This window comes from Pimephales promelas, chromosome 10 (assembly GCF_988280905.1).
Source record: "Pimephales promelas chromosome 10, fPimPro1.hap1.1, whole genome shotgun sequence".
Classification (NCBI taxonomy): domain Eukaryota; kingdom Metazoa; phylum Chordata; class Actinopteri; order Cypriniformes; family Leuciscidae; genus Pimephales; species Pimephales promelas.
The window spans coordinates 8,023,675-8,042,876 of record NC_142778.1 but is presented as its reverse complement, the minus strand read 5'-3'; the positions used below and the strand labels follow the sequence as shown (position 1 = coordinate 8,042,876).

Here is a 19,202-nt window from a genome sequence, read left to right as displayed (position 1 = left end):
GGACAAGAATTTCTGATATTGCCATCTTTGTGGGGATATTTTTTTATATCCCCATTCACAGTATCAGGACCACACACACACACCAACATGACATCATGACTTTTGCGTAAACATATACGCCACTTTCGAGTCAGGTGGTGTGTTATCTTCACGCATTTTGAGCTATCCGCGTGTATGCGTATATGTCTACGCCATTAACATCCGCGTCATTCCGCGTCTCTGTACAAATCTCCAGTCATAAATGTCATTAACCCCAGTGACGGTTAAGTTTAGGGATGGGGTTGAGGTAAGTCATATCTTTTTTTTTACCTTGGATGGTAGGGGAACAGTCATAAATGCCATTAACCCCAGTGACGGTTAGGTTTAGGGACGGAGTTGAGGTAAGTCATATATTTATATAACGTTAAGTCAACGGCGTTCATAAACACGCTGAAAGGCGATAATGCGTCTTGATAGCATGCCAAAAATGGAAATACGAATTGGCGTGTCATACACACGCTACTAAACTCTCTCTCTCTCTAAACTGTATTTACACTGTAAAAAAACAGTGTAAATACACTGTTTTTACCGGTTTCGTAACAATGGTTATAATGCCACTTAGAGGTAAAAAGCAGCAAATGCATGTTCTCTCATTGTGGGGGATGAGTTCGCTTGGGCAGTTCTTGTTAATGATCAGATTCCAAAAGGTTTACTGATTCAAGAAGGTGGCAGGTCTTTTAGTACCAGTCGACTCTTTTGAGTTAGATCTAGAATAAATCTATCTGTTCAAATTTGAGGTTGTCTCCCAAATAATAATAATAATAATAATAATGATAATATTAACAATTCAAAAGTTATGAGTATTTTGTAGGTTGACAAAGTAATTTCAATGTAGTGTAACCCTGAGAATTGATTGATGACACCAGTGAACCATTGGGAGTGCTGTAGATAATTATCTGTCTGGATGTGAAAGAAAGAGATGTCCCTCATTCTCGCAAAACGGTGCACTTGATTGTTTGATTGTCCATTTTAAGTTGCGAGCCCTACTTTTAATTGTCAACTTGGATGGTACAGTAGCTTCACCAGTGCGGTTGCAGTGCATGCAATGTTTAATGTACTGAATTGCATTTAGTAAGCAATAATCATATAAACATTCAGACATATGCCCTCCAAAGGCAAAACTCACAAACTACAAAAGATCCACAATACAAAGCAATTGTATCCTTCCAGTCCTCCTAAAGCTTGAGTCTGAAGTCTAATGCCTGGAGAGGGGTTGGTTAGCAACACGTCTTAAGTCTTTCACCATGAAGTGACAATAGAAGCACTGGGGGAAGTGAGCATGGTGTGTGTTTTCATGTCAAGCAAAAGACAGGAATGAAGAGCAGGGAAGGGGGACACAGTGGCCCTTAATATATGCAGCACTATTGTGTGGAGTCAATGCAGCATGCTAAAATGGGGCGACAAGTGAAGGGAGAAAAAACTGTAGAGAGAGAGGAGAAAGAAGACAAGGAGGGAAGCACATGCCATGAGGACATGAGTCTCGTGGACATTCTTCTTAACTAGGTTGAAAGCATGTTTCTGTCTCTTTCTTAGCTTAGGAGCACCTGAGCAGACATTTTCAAAAAAATAAGAGCCTTAGAACTTGTTATTCAGCTTCTGTTATTCAAAAGACTGCACATGTGGTTAGGACATAAATTGCTAACAGTCTGTAAGTAAAACCACAACATGTGCACAAGGGATTTCCAATTGCTGATTGGGGTTTGAATCTGTCAAATGCACGAAAAGACAAGCTGAAAAAAGCCAGACTCAAACCACAAAAGGAGAGAAGCCAGTAAAGGTAAGAAAAAATCTCTTTTGTGATTACCTAATATGCATTTTGGTATCAGCACTTTGTAAAAAACGTAGAAATGTATGGCAATTGCATTATAACAAAAAATATATTACTTAATTAAATAAACAACTTAATCAGCAGTTGAAGACACAGAGCAGTTGGATGAAGCCACACCCAAATCTGTCAAGAAAAAAAAAATCATTTAATCGTTAATTTTGTAGTGGATGTTCTTCATGGTAAAACTTTACAATATGGGTGCACTGATAAGCATTAATTCATGCTTAACTAATGCACAAATAATCATAAGTTAATGTATAACTAATGAAGAACTAAACCATTAATTTATGATTACTGCATCAGCAACTAATAAAGAGTCTATATGATTAATAGATTAAGTAATACATGAATTGCTATTAATTCAATATGTCGTGTATTAATTCCTTAATAACATATTTTATTATCTAATAGTGTAAAATAATGTGTTAATTACCACAATTAGTCAAAGCTATGCACTTCAACTTCCAGTTGTCTGCTTTAATTAATCATTAGCTAATGATTTGCAAAGGCATCATTATGTTATGACTTTACTTGTTGAGGCACATCATTATTAACTAGTCATTTAGTAATTGTAGTAATTTGCACATGAATTTGCACTAACAATGAAGTAATTAAACATGTATTAATTCATATTAGTGTACCTGTCATATTATCTGGAAGTTGAAATACAAGGCTTTGGCTCATTCTGGTAATTAACATATTAATTAAAACTATTAGTTAAAAAATGAGTTATTATGTAATTAATCCACAATTACATATTTACAAAGTAATTAAAAACAATTAATGTATGAACTAATACATTAACCGTACAGACTCTTAATTAGTTCCTAATGTGTAATCATTAATGAATAGCTTAAATAATCATTAGTTACACATTAATTCAGTATTATTTGTGCATAAGTTAAGCATGAATTAATGCTTATTAGTGCAGCCGTACTTGATTTTACATTAAAAGTTGCATCTCAAAGCGCTTTACAAGAACATACAAATAATGAAATTATTTGATTAAAATAGGAAAATATATATTTATTTTTTTACCCAGATCAAAACATAAAAAACTGGACTAATCATGTTTAGGCAACCTGAGAAAAAAATAAGACCAAACATTTGGTTTCAATCTATTTTATTTTGATTTTTTTTTTTATAAATCCTTAAGAGTAAAATAAACTAAAATTGAAAATGTGAAATGATATATTATTCGTGTGTCACAACTACTTTATTTATTTAAATAGCCCAAAATATATGTGTTATATGTATTATGTTTGCAGCTATGCATAGCTGGATAGAGTTGTGTGTGTATGGTAAAACAGCTCACCACATCCTGTAGATATCAACTGCTTGTTTGAGCCTTATAGTAAGCTCTGTCTCATCATCCTTTGCAGGTGTGATGTATCTTTCTAAAACAGTCCATATGTTTTGACCGGTGTGGAATGATATGTGAAGGGATGGACTCCTCAGCTTTGACCCACCTGTGTGCCCTGGTCCTGTTCATCTACATGCCAATTTGTCAAGCCTTTCTGCCCAACTTCTGGTCACGCGTACTTACGTTGTCCTGGGATTCATACACCCATCAGTACATGACAGAACAAGCTATACACAACATCACAATGGAAACTCTGAGTAGAATGGTGGAACATCAACAAGATTTAAATGATGAGGAGCTGGTAGGTTTTATGTGGTGTATGTGGTAAATAATGCATGTCATTACCCATTGTCTGATAAATTGGTATATTTCACACGCCAGTGACTGAGTTATAGGATGAGAATAAGTTTAGCACAGATATTTTCACTGCATGTTGTGAATGTAAATTATATTCTTTCATAAAAAAATTGAAAGAATGGGGGGTTATAAATTATTTCACACATTTAAAGGAGGACTGCAGTAGATGTGAAAGATATGAATAAAAATGATGTTAATTCAGCCAGCTCACATTTGCTTATTCACTAATGATGCTATATTCACTAATGATCGCACGTGAACTCGACAATCGACTACTGTGGGCTTCAACCGAAAACAGGAAGCAAATAGAGGTATGTGAGCTGGCTGAATTAACATCATTTTTATTAATATCTTTCACATCTACTGCAGTCAGATTGACCGTGGTTACTCTTAATAACACCACTCACATGGGTGCACTCGTAATGACAAATCAAGGATGTTAAGAGGCTAAAAGCAGTTTTAGAACATGCCCCATTGAAGTCAACAGGGTGCGAATTTTAAAAAGACGATAACACGGTGTAGTCTGTACTGACAGCACTCCAAATGTACAAAAAAATGAGCTCAATGTTAAAATTGAACGGAGTTCTCCTTTAAGCAAATAATTTCGCGCGAATGCAATGTGATTAAAATCCATGAGCCTAGAAGTCTGTAAATCATTATAAGTAGAATTAGTGTTATTATTTTTTTTATAATTTTTTATTTACAGAAACATTGAAAACAATTAACACCTCAAGCACCCACAATGTCGCCACATTTGAGTTCTAATCAGTAAAGTTACATCATAAAAATTATTGATTGTCTGATGTTTCTTAAAAGATTAGTTGCTATCCTTTCAAATGATATCACGTAAGAATATATCTTTGTAAATGTGTCATTTTGCAAAGAGGAGCAGATTTGCCATATTGCATGTTTGTCCATGTGCGACACAAGTCTTACTAGCTATTGACGATTTTATTGACTTCGTTTGCATGCATATAGTCTCACTGATCTTTTTGTTCCAGCATACTGGGCTTGGTCGGGGGTTTTGGCATGCTGTGGGTGAGGTTGCAAGTGCTAACGCTGCCATGGATTTCCTGAGCGCCACGCGGTCTGATCCAGTGTACCACTTTGACTCTGAGAGGGTAGAAGGAGCTACGCAGATGCTGCGAGAGTTCTGGGGCCAGACAGTGCTGCTGACTAAGACTAAAGAGTACCAGGGGGCTAGACGTAGTCTGGGCCAGCTTTTTCACTCATTACAGGTTTGCTAACACGTTCATGTAATAGCAACACTGTTTTTGATAAAGGTGAAGTGTGTACTTCTGGGCCACCAGTGTCACCAATTGGAATTGTAAAAATATGTACTGTTTTCAGATTTACTAACAGGTTTAGGATATTCCCACCCCAATCTCATGCAATTGGCAGAGTTAATGTTGTGTCAGGAGTTTTTTTTTTTTTTTTAGTGCCACAGTCACAGTGTTCACACCTTTCAGGGGAAATCTACCTATAATGCTTTCCTAATAGCTATATATTTCACTTGGAAAAAGTATTTCAACATAAAAGATGTTTAACATAATATAACTATTACCTTGAGGGCAGTGATCCAACAATCATGCAATTGTGCTTCAGGTGAGTCGACCCAAGTTCAAGTCCCTGCTCATGATCCAATTCCTATCCCATTCCCCTCTCCCATCATTTACTGTCTCTGTGTCAACTGTCCTATCAAAATAAATATCAAAATTGAAACTTAAAAAAAAAGTTCTTTAAACACATAAACAGATTACGAGGCTCACAATTTACGAGACTCTTGTTTAATCAGAATATTGTTAGCAATACAAACTATATTAAGCAAACTCTGTGCCTATATTTGTGTGTAGGACTTCTACAGTCATAGCAACTGGGTGGAGATGGGTCAGCAAGAAGTGTATCGCTACCTTCTTCACCCAGAAGAGCCTTCAGTTCCTGTTGCCTCAGGTGAGTCCTTCATAAAATCATGAAACAGTCAACTCTTCACCTTAAATCTTTTATTGTAAATAAATAAATCACTATTGTTTTTAGTGGACACCCCTACCTGTGCACAATGCTACAGATTTAGCTGTTACAGCAATCTTCTGGAGGAAATGATACGTCAGACAGAACCGCTACTGACTACTGGCTATTTCAGCACTTACCCTGTCAAACCGCCAGGTATACATCATCATCTAACTTGAGAGACTAAAACGTCCTGGCCGCATTTAAATTAAGCCTATTTTTAGGATAATAAGATTTTTCATTGTGACATTATTTCCTTTTCAAAACCTTGTTGCTGTAATGTTACTTTTTTCAGATTTTATTTATGTACTTAGTTTAAAAAAATTGTAATTGTAATGATAAAATAATTGTAATGCCAAAAAAAAAGAAGATCACTGGAATTAATTAATATGTACAATTGGATCCCCTTATTTGTAAGTCAGTTTAGAGAACCATGTCTGCTGAATTGATAAAGGTAAACTGAGTTATGAATCATTCCGATGATTTTGTAAGTTACTTGCATTGTCTTGCTATTTAAAGGCAAGTGCAGTCACGGTGGAATTCTGGACAGTAGTCGTCACCAAGGAGCTGAGGGCGGCATCAACAAAGACAGCACATCTCCGTTGTTCTCCCCTCATCACTTCCTCCATAAAGAAGCTGCCCATCTGGCTACCACAGCAACCCTTCGAGTGCTCCAAGACCTCCACAAAGAGGTGGGGCCCAAAAGCTTCCTCAGGTCAGAGGTCACTTAATTTAACTTGAATACTGCTTAAAGGGATATATATATGAGGCAAGAGAGGAATTTCTGTATGACTTTAGACACCTTGTGTGTGACACAATTCAATTCAATTCAATTTACATTTGTTTGTATAGCGCTTTCCACAATACTGTAGATTCAAAACAGCTTTACAGAAAACGCATGTGTCTAAATTACAATTTAGAGTGATCTGTGGTGACTGTGTCCAAGTTTCTTATTTCAGAAATGTATATAATCACGCAGTTATCTTACAATGTATATAAGACAGAAACAATGAGCTAATTGAAGAAATGAATCCATGTTGTAAACAAATGATTAGGAAATATATAGTATAAATAAAATATATAGTATATATAATATATAGTAAAAAGATAAATATAAAGTCCTTACAGGAGTTCCTGTAGCACGTCTCTTCAAAGTTGTTGAGGCATCAGAAGTCTTTATAAGAGGCGTGATCCAAACTGGAGCAGGCATACTCTCTCGTTACCTCGGGATGGGCATCCTGAGATGAAAAGGAAAAGCAAATGGAAAATAATTAGCATAGCAGCTGTTCAGCTGTTTTGAGTGTATAAGAAAAGATTGTTGTGTCTGTGAAGTTTTACTTTCCTGTTTCTAGTTTTGTGAAACAATTGTTGTCCAAAGATGCAAAACAAATAAGTAATGAATTCTGTGGAAACCTGTAGACTTTTCAGTGTCCAGCAGCCCCCATTGGTCTTCGTCATTGACACCACCGGCAGCATGTTTGAGGAGATCACAGCCGCACGTCTCCGTACCCTCTCTATCATACAGGCTCGTCAAAAGAGCCAACGCATTACTCTGCCTGGCACCTTCATTCTGGTGCCTTTTCACGACCCTGGTTAGAGTGATATCTTCTGCCTATTGCAAGCACATTATAACACTGAACAAAACCCTAAACATTGTTGTCCCTTCAACAATATGTGCCAATGACATATGTACAAATTTGAAGAAATGTTGATGTATTTATATTTGATTCTATGTTGAGCACACTGATGATGAAGTCTGCTATATCTCAGATTTCGGGCCAGTCAAGGAGACAGATGACCCTCATCAGTTCATGCAATACATGGAGGATCTGATGGCTCTTGGAGGTGGGGATGAACCAGAGATGTGTCTCTCTGCTCTTCAGGTAACCATAAAATTGAGATCTGACATTCTTAGAAAACACTGAACACAAGTAAACACAATTATTTACAAGTGTGTCTCTATCTGTGTGTGTCTTATGTGTGTGAATGTGTCTGTGGATCAGTTGGCTCTTACCCATAGCCCTCCGCTGTCAGAGATATTTGTATTCACAGACGCCTCTCCTAAAGACGGTCATCTACAGAGAGCAGTCCAGGCTCTCATACTGGAGAAGCAAACAAAGGTAACTCACAAACACACAGGCTGCATTAAGAGCAATATACAGTAAATGTTTTAAATTATTCATTCAATAATGAAAAGTACTTTATTAATAGTTCAGTCTAATTACAAATTTACTATCTATTACTACTTTGTGTGTTCTGTGTATTTATTAAAGTGTTCTGCTGTTTTCTTAGCAGCATGCTAATGGCAAACTGTACTGTGTCTCATTGGAGGAAAGCTATACTGTACATGTGATGCATATTCCAGATCAGTCATTTATGGAGTTCAGCTAGGAAGCTGCCCTAGAAAGCAGTTGTCTATGTAGAAAACGTCTCGGGTTATGACTATAACCCTTGTTCCCTGAGAAGGGAACGAGACACTGCATCGTTGAAAACGACTCTTCCTTAGTGTGCGCTTCTGAAGTATGAATGAAACCAATCCAATAACCTGAAAAATCCCATGGTTTACTTGGATGCCGGGAGCCCCTTCTTAGGTAACCCAAAACACACCAACAGTTGGTCCGACCTCCTCCAAGAAGAGGACCTCTCAAGGTAAATACCCAAAGCTCTTACGGGGCAGAGCAAATGAAGCTTCTCTTCTTCTGCCGACACACGAGGTGGAGGATAGAATGCCTGTAAGACCGTAGACCGAGCCGCATTAGCAGGCACTTTAGGCACTTAGCCCGGTATCGGGTGCAAAAGGGCCTTAACTTTGCCAGGGGCAAACTCCAAGCAAGCTGGTGTCACTGCCAGGGCTTGGAGATCTCCCACCCTCTTAAGAGAGGTGATAGCTAAGAGGAAGACCAATTTGAGCGTAAGATCTTTAGGCGAAGCCAACTGAAGAGATTTGAAGGGGGGCAGGGATAACCCTTCGAGAACCACTGCCAGGTCCCAGGCAGGAACCCTGGACCCGGTTGTCGGTCTCATCCTCCAAGTACCACGGAGAAAATGATGAAGGGGAGAGACCCGCAGAGAAATGATCTTGAAACTCATTTCATTCAAGAAACTCAAGAAAGTTTCTGAACTGATCAAGAAACACATTCCACTTGAGGCCATATAATCTCCTAGTAGACGCAGCCCTAGAGCTAAGTATGGTTTCCACCATCCCAGCTGATAGACCAGCATTTAGGTACTGAACCTTCTCAGGGGCCAGACCCACAGTTTCCACAGCTCCGGGCAAGGGTGGGAAATTGTGCCCTCCGCCTGAGACAACAGATCCCTCCTCAGAGGCATCTGCCATGGCAGAGCTATCAGGAGTGAAATTATGTGTGAAAACCATATTCGTGCCGGCCACATCGGGGCAACAAGAAGTAGACTGATGCCCTCTTGACGGACCCTCTCCAGGACTCCCGGGAGCAGAGCGAACGGGGGAAATGCGTACTGGCAAAGCCTCGGCCAGGCCTGTACCATGGCATGTGAGAGGGAGAACCAAAGTGCTCAGTGGGACATCTCTCGAGAGTCGAGACGCGAATAGGTCCACTTCCATCGGTCCAAACCTCTCCCATATCAACTTCACCACATCTGGATAAAGTCTCCATTCCCTGGGCCTCAGCTCCTGCCTCGACAGGATGTCTGCGCCCTGATTCTGAACATACATTGCTCTGATAGACAGTATTTTCCTTTGGAACCAAAGAATAATCTGATGCACCAGTCTGTACAGAGGGCGCGATCTGAGTCCCCCTTGTCGGTTCAGATAAGCTACCACTGATATATTGTACGATCGTACTAGGACATGGTAACCCTTGATGTCTGGAAGGAAGCCCTTCAGAGCTCTGAACACAGCCAACATCTCTAGACAATTTATGTGCTAAGAATGATAATGGTCCTGCCACAGACCCCTGGCAAAGTGGCCGCCCGCACCCCAGCCAGTGAGGGAGGCATCTGTAAAAATGGTTTTCCGGTGACACGACTTTAACCCGGACACCATCACCAGAATGGACTCGGTACGTGTGGGAGACATACGTGCCCGCATCGTAATCGAGTTCAACATGGCGCCCAGAAACGTTGTGCTCTGGGATTGTTCTAACACACTCTACTTTGTGTTGAGTCACAACCACAATTTTTGAATGTGGCCGAGGACGACATCTCGATGCCGAACCGCCATTTCTCGAGACTGGAACAGAATGAGCCAGTCGTTGATATAATTCAGTATGCGGATGCCCTGAAGTCTCAATGGAGCAAGTGCTGCATCCATACATTTGGTGAATGTGCGAGGAGAGAGTGCTAGGCCGAACGGAAGAACCCGATATTGGTAAGCTTCGCCCCCGAAAGCGAACCTCAGGAACCTCCTGTGACATGGAAGGTGGATACTCTTTTAGATCAATCATGACAAACCAGTCCTCGGATCTGATCTGATTTACGATGACGGGAATAGTAAGCATCTTAAACCTGAACCTCCTCAGAGAATGGTTTAAATGTATGAGATCTGGAATTGGTCTCAGCCCTCCATCCTTCTTTGGAAGTACCGGCTGTAAAACCCGGCCTCCCTGCCTGAAGGAGGAACACGTTGTATGGCCTCCTTTAACAGCAGAGATTGCACTTCTTGTTCCATCACCTGTGGTGCCCGAACTGCAGTCTGTACCCTGATTTTATTATATGCAGGACCCATGCACATATGTGGGGAAGATGATACCATGCCTCTACAAAATCTACTAAGAGACGTGGTGTGCGTTCACTGGAAAACTATGCGACCCGAAGTGTCATCGACGGTGGGCAAATCACGAGCACGAGTCACAACCTCCACCAGCTCCTCATATGCTTGGCCGTGAACTGGCGTGCTTAACTCACGGTCATCCGCATCGATGCTGAGCACATCTTCCTTGGAAGCAGAGAACTCAAGCATTGGGACCTGATCATGGGCAGAAGAAGTCTGCACCACTCACAGGGGCCTCGGAATCTTTAGACGAAGAATAAGAAAGTGCTGCAGCAGTCTCATTCTCATCTACAAGATCCCGCTGCAAACCCCTCAATCTCAATTGCCACGCCGCCTCAACAGACGCGGGACCAGAACTGTGGGCAACATGAGCCTGACCGTTCTTATCAAAGCACGTCAGCTGGGAGCGCAGCACTCTCATGGGTAGTGCTTCACAAGCTCCCTCGAGAGCTGCCTGGGCGTGCTGCGCTCCCAACATTTCACATATAACTGATGTGTGTCCCCATCTGTGATGAAACGAGGGCATGGGTGCACACACTTCCTGAACTGTTCGGTGGCCATAATATAACTTGAATTAGACAGACAACACCAGATAAGACAGGCAGTTGTAACATAGAGCACTTGCTGGAGAGCGAAAGCTGATGTGTATGTGTGTGTGTGTGTGTCACTTTTATGCATCCGGTTATGTCGTCACATGTTACGTCACGATGCAACACCAATCAGGATTGGATTAGTTTCATTCATACTTCAGAAGCACACATTAAGGGAGCGTCCCCATAGAGTCGTTTTCAACGATGCAGTTCGAGTTTCCTCGAAAGGGAACTATGTTCAGGGCAGTGTTTTCATCCATCTAATCAATACATGTGCTAGGTAAACTTCTTGCTCACTGAGGATCCAAGCTTCAAAGGAAGAGAAAGAGGGAAAAGAAAGAGAGAAACTTTATCTCCTGATAGATTCTCTCTGTATTCCTCTCTTGCATCTATATCTGGAGGAATAACCATCTACACGACAAACAAAGACATCCACAAAGTGTCGGCCATTGTAGAAGACACCACTACTTCCAGCAAGGTACAGTCAACTGGAAACATAAGGGGACCAAAAGACCATAATCTCTGCCTGTTTCAAGAATTGTATACAGTCCTGTCAGGATTCTGTATACAGGATTCTTCATAACCATGTTTCTTTCTCTGAATAGGTCACGCTGCTTCACACAGAGAGTGAATTGGATTCATCAAACTCCTTCAGAGTGGACAAAGCTGTGACGAAAGTGATGCTGCACATCACTGGTCAGCTCACACACTGTGAGCTTGTCAGTCCCTTAGGTACTCATACTAATACAGAGAACTAAAACATTCAACCAAGCATAGACAACTAAACTCCCCTGAAAATTACCATATCTTGGGTCATCAGTGACATGCAGATAAGCCACAAACTTGCAGGTGTTTGATGACCAGATTAACTTCCTATACCAAGTCGCTGCCCATTCAAAGACCACACTGCCACTTTCTGTTCTTAAAGGTTATTAAAAGTTATCCCAAAGTAAACTAAAAAAAATGACAGCCAAAAGTAAATTAACTGACTAAAATGAAGCTGCATGTGCTCAATCTTCAGTCTCAGGACTCCATGTGTAACTCCTCCAGTTCTACTCGTACCTTTCTAATTTGAACCGCCGTCTCCAGCAAGGGAGGTGGGCATGCATACAAGGACCCTCAAAGAGTATTGCCTCTAGTGTCAGTCACTAGTGCACCTCTTGAGGCCAGAGCAGTGAGGTTTACTAGCGCAGCTCTAAAACATCTAAAGACAGAAGTATCCATTGATGTATCCCTGCTGATGCACTTCTTCTTATAAAGAAAAACACTTCATTATCTCTCTACTTCACTTTGTATCACCTGCAGTACATCTATGACCTATCTTGTACCTTTCCAAACAATTATGGAACTTCATATTTAGTTACAGTCCTCTGAGGATGATTCACTACAGTAAGTTGCTCTGAATGATTTGTCTTATCTATCTTTCTCTCTCAGGTGCTCAACAATCTCTTCCTGGTACTGATGGTCCTCTAGCAATCCTAGACTCATCTAAGGGTCTATACAGAATAAGCCTGCTGTCTCCGATAGAGATAGGTATATGGCAGCTTTCAATCAAAGCCATTGGACCAACTACATTCAGTGTCCTAGGTAAAGTCTTAACTTTATAGAATTAAGTGAGTAATACCAACCCGATCTCACGACCAAGTCGTATGAATTCGACGAATGATTAAAAAGTGGCTAATTCGTAACAATTCATACGACCTCACTCGTACGAATTAATACGATTTTGCTAAATCGTACATATTTTACGAATTGGCCAATTCGTATGAATTCGTACGAATGACCTACCCCTTACCCCGCCCCTAAACCTAACCATCACGTGGGTTTAGACAAATCGTACGTATTAGTACGAGTGAGGTCGTACGAATTAGTACGAATTAGCCACTTTTTAATCATGCGTCGAATTCGTACGAATTGGTCGTGAGATAGTGTTGGTAATACAACTAAATAACAAAAAGAGTAATGTGTTTAAGCCTTAAAACACATTTTTATTCAATTCTATTTGTTGGATATGAAGAAATGTGTTTAACATTTCTTAGAGTTATTCCAAATTGGCATTAACTGATGTTCTCTAGGTGACAGCAACTTGGACTTCCTGTACTATTTTGCAAAAGAATCTAATGAGACACATCCAGGACTAAGGAAACTTGAAGGCAGCCCTATAGCAGGTCTTTCTTATTGTTCCCTGAACCATTTGTGTAATGCTTTTACTGTTGTTGATATCTATACACTTCAAGTGATTATGTTCTTACCTAATTACCTGATCTTATCACATTTATTCTTAGGAGTCCCAGTGTTTTTAGTGGTTGCAGTGACAGGCCTCTCACCCAATGATAAGGCCTCATTCAGTCACGTGACTCTTTTGGGACCCAAAGGGGAGAGCCTGCTGAAAGTATTGCTGAACTCCTCGTCTTCCTATTGGTCTGGAGAGGAGTTAGTGGGCTACATGAACTCAGTTCCCAGGATGCCATTCACCATGTGTCTCTCTGGAAAAGATGGAAGGGGAAACCTGCTCGAAAGAGTTTCCACTGAGATGATTCAACCGACACACGTGCAGATACAGGTATTAGTGAATTTGAGAATAATGCGCTGGCAAAATGTAAAACAGCAAAATGAAAATTGCCCCATGTCCCCAGGTGCTCTCTGCTCCACAACTTCTCCCAGGTCACAGCTCGACTGTGCTTTTTGAAATATTTAATCATGGACCCAAACGTCACTTCAGTCTTTCAGCAGAAGATGACCTTGGGTATCTCTCCCACCGAGACCAACAAAGGTGAGAGCGGAAGAAGACAGACCCAGCTAAATGACACAAATACTACAGGTTTTTACTAAAATAAGGTCTACCTAAATACTAAATGTTTATCAGTGTTTATTAGTTTGGTTAAAGTTGAACGTACTTTCATATTCCAGCCAAAGATGTTAGATAAGTCCCTTACAATTGTTCCTTTTTTAGGCTGTTTGTCGGTATGGGGAGCTCTGTGAAGAGGGAGGTTGAGCTAAGGATCCCTCAAACTGCTCAGACAGGGAGGTCAATCACATTGACTTTGACTGTTCATGCAGAAGACTCACCAGACTCAAACTATGCTGTGGTACACTTGATAGTGATACCGGAGGTAAGAAACATCACAGTGTTTTATAATCTAACCTCTCTTGAAGGTTCCAGGTTCCGAGCCAGAAGTAATTTCTTTGGAGTTTTATTTTCTCCCAGTTTCTGTGTGGGTTTCTCCCAAAATCCAAATACATGGATGAGAATTGGGGACACTATAAAGTCCGTAGGGCTGAGCCCACAAGCCCTGCTTGTGACATTAGATGCTGGGTTAGGTCAACCCGGTCTCATCCCAAGACGTCATATAACTGACGTTTTGGGACGTCTTTTGACCATACGTCAATATTCGCCTTTTTAGGGCCCCCTTAAACGTCGGTAGATGAGGTTATGGGATCCTAACTCTACCCCAGACCTAAACCTAACCCTAAACCTAACCCGTCACCTAACTGACGTTAAAGGTAAAGCGTCAGTTGTATGACGGCCCGGGATCGCCATCTACCGACGTTTAAGGGGGCCCTAAAAAGGCGGATGTTGACGTATGGTCAAAAGACGTCCCAAGACGTCAGTTATATGACTTTTTGGGATGAGACTGTGTTAGTTAGGTTAGCAGTTTGGAGAATGGATGGGAGATCAGTAAATGCTCTCCACATAATATCTTTAAGGGGAACTTATTCCATCCAATCACCAAAAATAACAAGAAAATAGTTCAGAAAAGTAAAGTTAGTTCTGAAAACAGTTTTAGCAGCATTTGTTTGTACATTCATGCATATTTAAATGTGACTTATTACTTACTTTTGTGGGTCTACTGTCTCATATGTGAACTAGCCTGTTAAATTAAACATTGTGAATGTGTTTAAATGTTGTCTTGTGACAAATCCAGGAGCCTGACAAAACTCCTCCGACATGTTCTTCTCTGCAAGTGGAGTCCTCCTGCCCCTCTCTGTGCTCTCAGGGCAGCTGGAAAGTCTCACTGGTAGCAAAAGACAGAGGTCACTCTGGACTGGCATCCATACAGCTGGCACAAGGAGAAGGCACCCTCATTCTGTCTGAAGTGACTACAGAGAGACATGCACAACATTTCCCACAACTTCATGAAGAGACCATGCGAGGAGTCCATCTCCCTTTGCTACAGCCACAAAAGGACACCTCAGAAATCAGTAATAACCTCAACCTTGGAACAGGAGCTGAACATGGACGTCAAAGGCTAGAGGGAGTCCAATTAGTTAATGGGGATCATCCAGTAAACATTAGTGAATGGACTAAGGGGAAGCCTGTAATGATGCATTATTCCTCAGGCTGCTGTGCCCCTCAGGCAGAGCTAGTATTGTGGGATAGAGCGGGTAATATGAGACGCTGTCATCTCATAGCAAGTCAGCAGAGGGCATTACGAGAAAACAACAGGGCTCACAGTGAGAAATTTACTTCACAGCTAGTTCTCATGTTGTGGGGTCACTCAGCATTGATTATTATCTATGATCTCAGATAAATTTACTGTTTATTATGCAATTCTATATGGACACAAAACATACTAGTTTTTAATACTAGTACACACGCCACAGAAAATAAGAATTGTCACTCAGGGATGGTCTATTCTGGAAATTGTTAGGTCTTCACATGACATTTGTATTACTACTGTATGTCATTTTAGTGCAAACAAAAACTTACAAGTAGGTCTAATTTAATGATTTCTAGTTTTCACAATTTATAACATGCCAAATGGAGTGGTGTGTGTAATCCACCTTTTATTTTAGCTGCAATAAAATATCTCTCTTTTTTAAAATATGGTTCGTACTTATCCATTATGATGAAACACAATGTGAAATGGCCCAGAGAGAGAAAAGAAAGACGATGCCACAATATTTTGGCTAGGAAATCCTATTGTGTTACAGAAATTAGTTAATGAGGATAACCTTTTGATTCCAAAACCAGGCAACTTTCAGGGTATGTAGGGATAGCCACTTAGTCTCTGAATATAACCTGCTCCTGAGCTTACTGTATATTTACTGGTTTATATCAGAGCTATACCCATCTAAAATAAAATAAGCATAAACCAGTTTGAATTCTATATTGCTCCAGGTTGGTTTTATGCAGGTTAGAGCTGGAATGTGCTGGCCTAGCTTTTTGAACCAGCAAAGACATGCTGCTCTTAAGCACAGCTCAGCTGGTGTATAACTTTTCCATCAGCACTCGAGCTTCCCATGCATAACATTATGCTGGTGACCAGCAATGCTGTATTTTTCAGCAGGGAATTTGAAGATTCCAATAAAAAAGCTGTAATAGTTATTATAGACAAAGTCACAGACAATTTGCAACATGTAGTATTATGTCAGATTATGGCATTTCTTTGGTATTCACAAACTGTGAAACTCCAGAAAGTGAATGGTTTATAAGGCTCAAATCGTTCACACATGACCATTATGCTTTTTCCAATGGTAGAGCTGTGAAGGTTGGTATCTCCTCCAAGAACACCTCTGGTGTTTATTCTTAGTGTCCACTCTTTCAAGAATGACAGTGTGTTGACCTATGATATCTGAGTTTCGAACTCTGGGTTGACTGAACTAAGACGATTTTGGCAGCAATTACTCTGAATAAGCAATGTTTTGGTTAATCAACATGGTGTACAGCTGTCACGTATCTGGTCCATTCACTTCCGGACATTCACCACCAGAGGTCTCCCACTCACAGCATGGACCCCCCATCATTCATTGCACTGACGATTTTAACAGCCATGTAACAGCTGATTCCACTAATCACGCTCACACTTGAGAACCATCACACACCCTCTCACACCCTTTATAAACCTTGGACTTCCTCTCTCTGTTGCCGGATATTGTTTGTTTGTATGGACTGTATTGTCAGTGTTTAACACTCCCCAAGTGTTAGCTACTTACTGAGCCTTTCATGGAACTCTAGTCTCGCCTTGAAAATGAAAATGTGTTCAATTACACATTTATGGGATCAAAATCCCGCCAAATGTATTGCAGCCATGGATCAAAAAATAATAGGCTAAGCATGATTCAAAAATGTAAAAAGATTATGTAAAAATATAATGCACAAACTGGACAAAAATAATAATGCAAAATTGAAAAGCAAACAATGCGTCATGGATCAAAATATAATAAGCGTGAATAAAAACTTTAAACACATTAAAAAATATTTTGCATGTAACTTAAATTGAAGAGTTCAGATGCAAAAGCCTCTAAATGCCATTTGAAATTTTCTTCTTTAATGATGATTTTTATCAAACTTGTATATTTAAGTTTACTAATTTCACTAAAATGGCAATGATAATTACCTATTAATTGTTATTTAAGTGAAATTACTGAACTTAAATATACAAGTTTGATAAAAATCAAAAATCGCTGGAGGTGAGGCGTTTATTTAGTAGGCGTGAGCGCGCTGGGTCGGGGACGTAACTTACATTCGCAGCCTGACTCATGTGAGTATTCAATGTGCTCGCTGACAGCTACAGCTGGCTGTTTTGAATGAGACGACCCGGTTACTGTGAACGGGGAGCGCTTTATGAACAGCGCTTTATTTTGTTTTCACGCCGCGAGGTGAGCAGTGCATTCACACCGCGAGGAGGAGCGTCGCGTGAGCAGCAGTGAAGCGGGAGTCTATTTTTGTTGTGCTCACGCTCATTTAAAGTGAAAGCACACTTTTTATGGAGAAAATAAATATGATTTCACACAAAAAGTGACAAAAATGCACAGAAGTTGCATTGTCTAGTGTGTTTTAACAAGAACTGGAGTAGGCTACGTCAGAAAAGAAAAAAGACTCAAACATATTTATACAAGATTTAGCCATTTAAACTTGTCTTAATTATTCAGTTTGGGTAAAACTATGTTTTATAAATAAATAAAACGAGCAAACTAGTCAGAATATAAGCTTTTTTGTGTGTATGTAATAGCCTACAAAGACAGGTAGCATACATGCCGAAATCAAACCTAGTGTAGGCCTACTTTTTTATGTTTGCTGTCTTGTAAACATATCGAAGTATGACTGAAAAGACAATATCAGAGCTGTTTTCTTGGTTGCTTTTGTTGTTTACCATTTACATCCAATTGTTGTATACTTCCCATCTTAACAAACTTCAAGAATCAAGTTTATTAATGACCAACTTCTATGAGAATGTGGTAACACTTTACAATACGGGTGCACTAATAAGCATTAATTCATGCTTAACTAATGCACAGATAATACTGAATTAATGTGTAATTAATAATTATTTAAGCTATTCATTAATTATTACCACATTAGGAACTAATTAAGAGTCTGTAAGGTTAATGTATTAGTTCATACATGAATTGTTATTAATTAAATATGTTAAAAAAAATTAACTAACAGTGTTAACAGTGTTAATTACCAGAGTGAGCCAAAGCCTTGTATTTCAACTTCCAGATAATATGACAGGTACACTAATATGCATTAATACATGATTAATTACTTAATTGTTAGTGCAAATTCATGTGCAAATTACAGTACTACAAATACTAAATGACTCATTAATAATGATGTGCCCCAACAAGTAAAGTCAAAACATAATGATACCTTTGCAAATCATTAGCTAACGATTAATTAAAGCAGACAACTGGAAGTTGAAGTGCATAGCTTTGACTAATTATGGTAATTAACACATTAATTTACACTATTAGTTAATAAAATATGTTAAATACACAATGACACATTGAATTAATAGCAATTCATGTATTACTTAATATTAATCATAGACTCTTTATTAGTTGCTGATGCAGTAATCATTAATTAATGGTTTAGTTCTTCATGAGTTATACATTAACTCATAATTATATGTGCAATAGTTAAGCATAAATTAATGCATATTAGTGCACCCATATTGTAAAGTGTTACCGAGAAGGTTTCTTTGTAAAGAAATGCGCGCACACGACTTGTTTAAATACATTTATGTTGTCAATAAATAACAAATTGTTGTTGTACGAGCAATATTTCCAAGTTTTGTTTTTCCCAGTAAAAATTTCAAATGTCATGATTTGCCAGTGCAAGGGAGTTCTGGGTTCAGCCTGGGTTCTCCCAAGGTTTTTTCTCCATCCAATCTGATGGAGTTTTGGTTCCTTGCCACTGTCACCTTGCTTTTGGCTTGCTCAGTTGGGGTTATTTAGTGTTTAGCAGTATTATTGATCTGTGTTGTACTACTTTCATGTTATCACTGTGAAGCTGCTTTGATACAATCTGTATTGTGAAAA

The 19,202-nt window shown here is 39.6% G+C and overlaps 1 protein-coding gene across 1 annotated transcript; it reads left to right on the top strand.

The window, feature by feature from the left end:
• The first annotated feature begins 1,355 nt into the window (after positions 1-1,355).
• Positions 1,356-15,760, top strand: vwa7 (von Willebrand factor A domain containing 7). Its single transcript, XM_039663927.2, has 17 exons — positions 1,356-1,816; positions 3,250-3,531; positions 4,589-4,825; positions 5,441-5,537; positions 5,622-5,750; positions 6,114-6,309; positions 7,014-7,186; positions 7,365-7,477; positions 7,598-7,714; positions 11,215-11,412; positions 11,540-11,666; positions 12,369-12,521; positions 13,010-13,102; positions 13,220-13,497; positions 13,571-13,707; positions 13,888-14,047; positions 14,861-15,760. Exons 2-17 carry the CDS (start codon positions 3,298-3,300, stop codon positions 15,464-15,466), a joined length of 3,048 nt encoding a protein of 1,015 aa, XP_039519861.2. The 5' UTR covers positions 1,356-1,816; positions 3,250-3,297; the 3' UTR covers positions 15,467-15,760.
• Positions 15,761-19,202: the final 3,442 nt, after the last annotated feature.

What these genes read in the sequence shown, in the direction of transcription:
- vwa7 (XM_039663927.2), top strand. Translation starts at nt 3,298, where the DNA reads ATGATATGTGAAGGGATGGACTCCTCAGCTTTGACCCACCTGTGTGCC. An exon ending in ACACCACTACTTCCAGCAAG is followed by an intron (nt 11,413 to 11,539) that starts GTACAGTCAACT and finishes TTCTCTGAATAG; the next exon opens with GTCACGCTGCTTCACACAGA. An exon ending in ACTTGATAGTGATACCGGAG is followed by an intron (nt 14,048 to 14,860) that starts GTAAGAAACATC and finishes TGACAAATCCAG; the next exon opens with GAGCCTGACAAAACTCCTCC.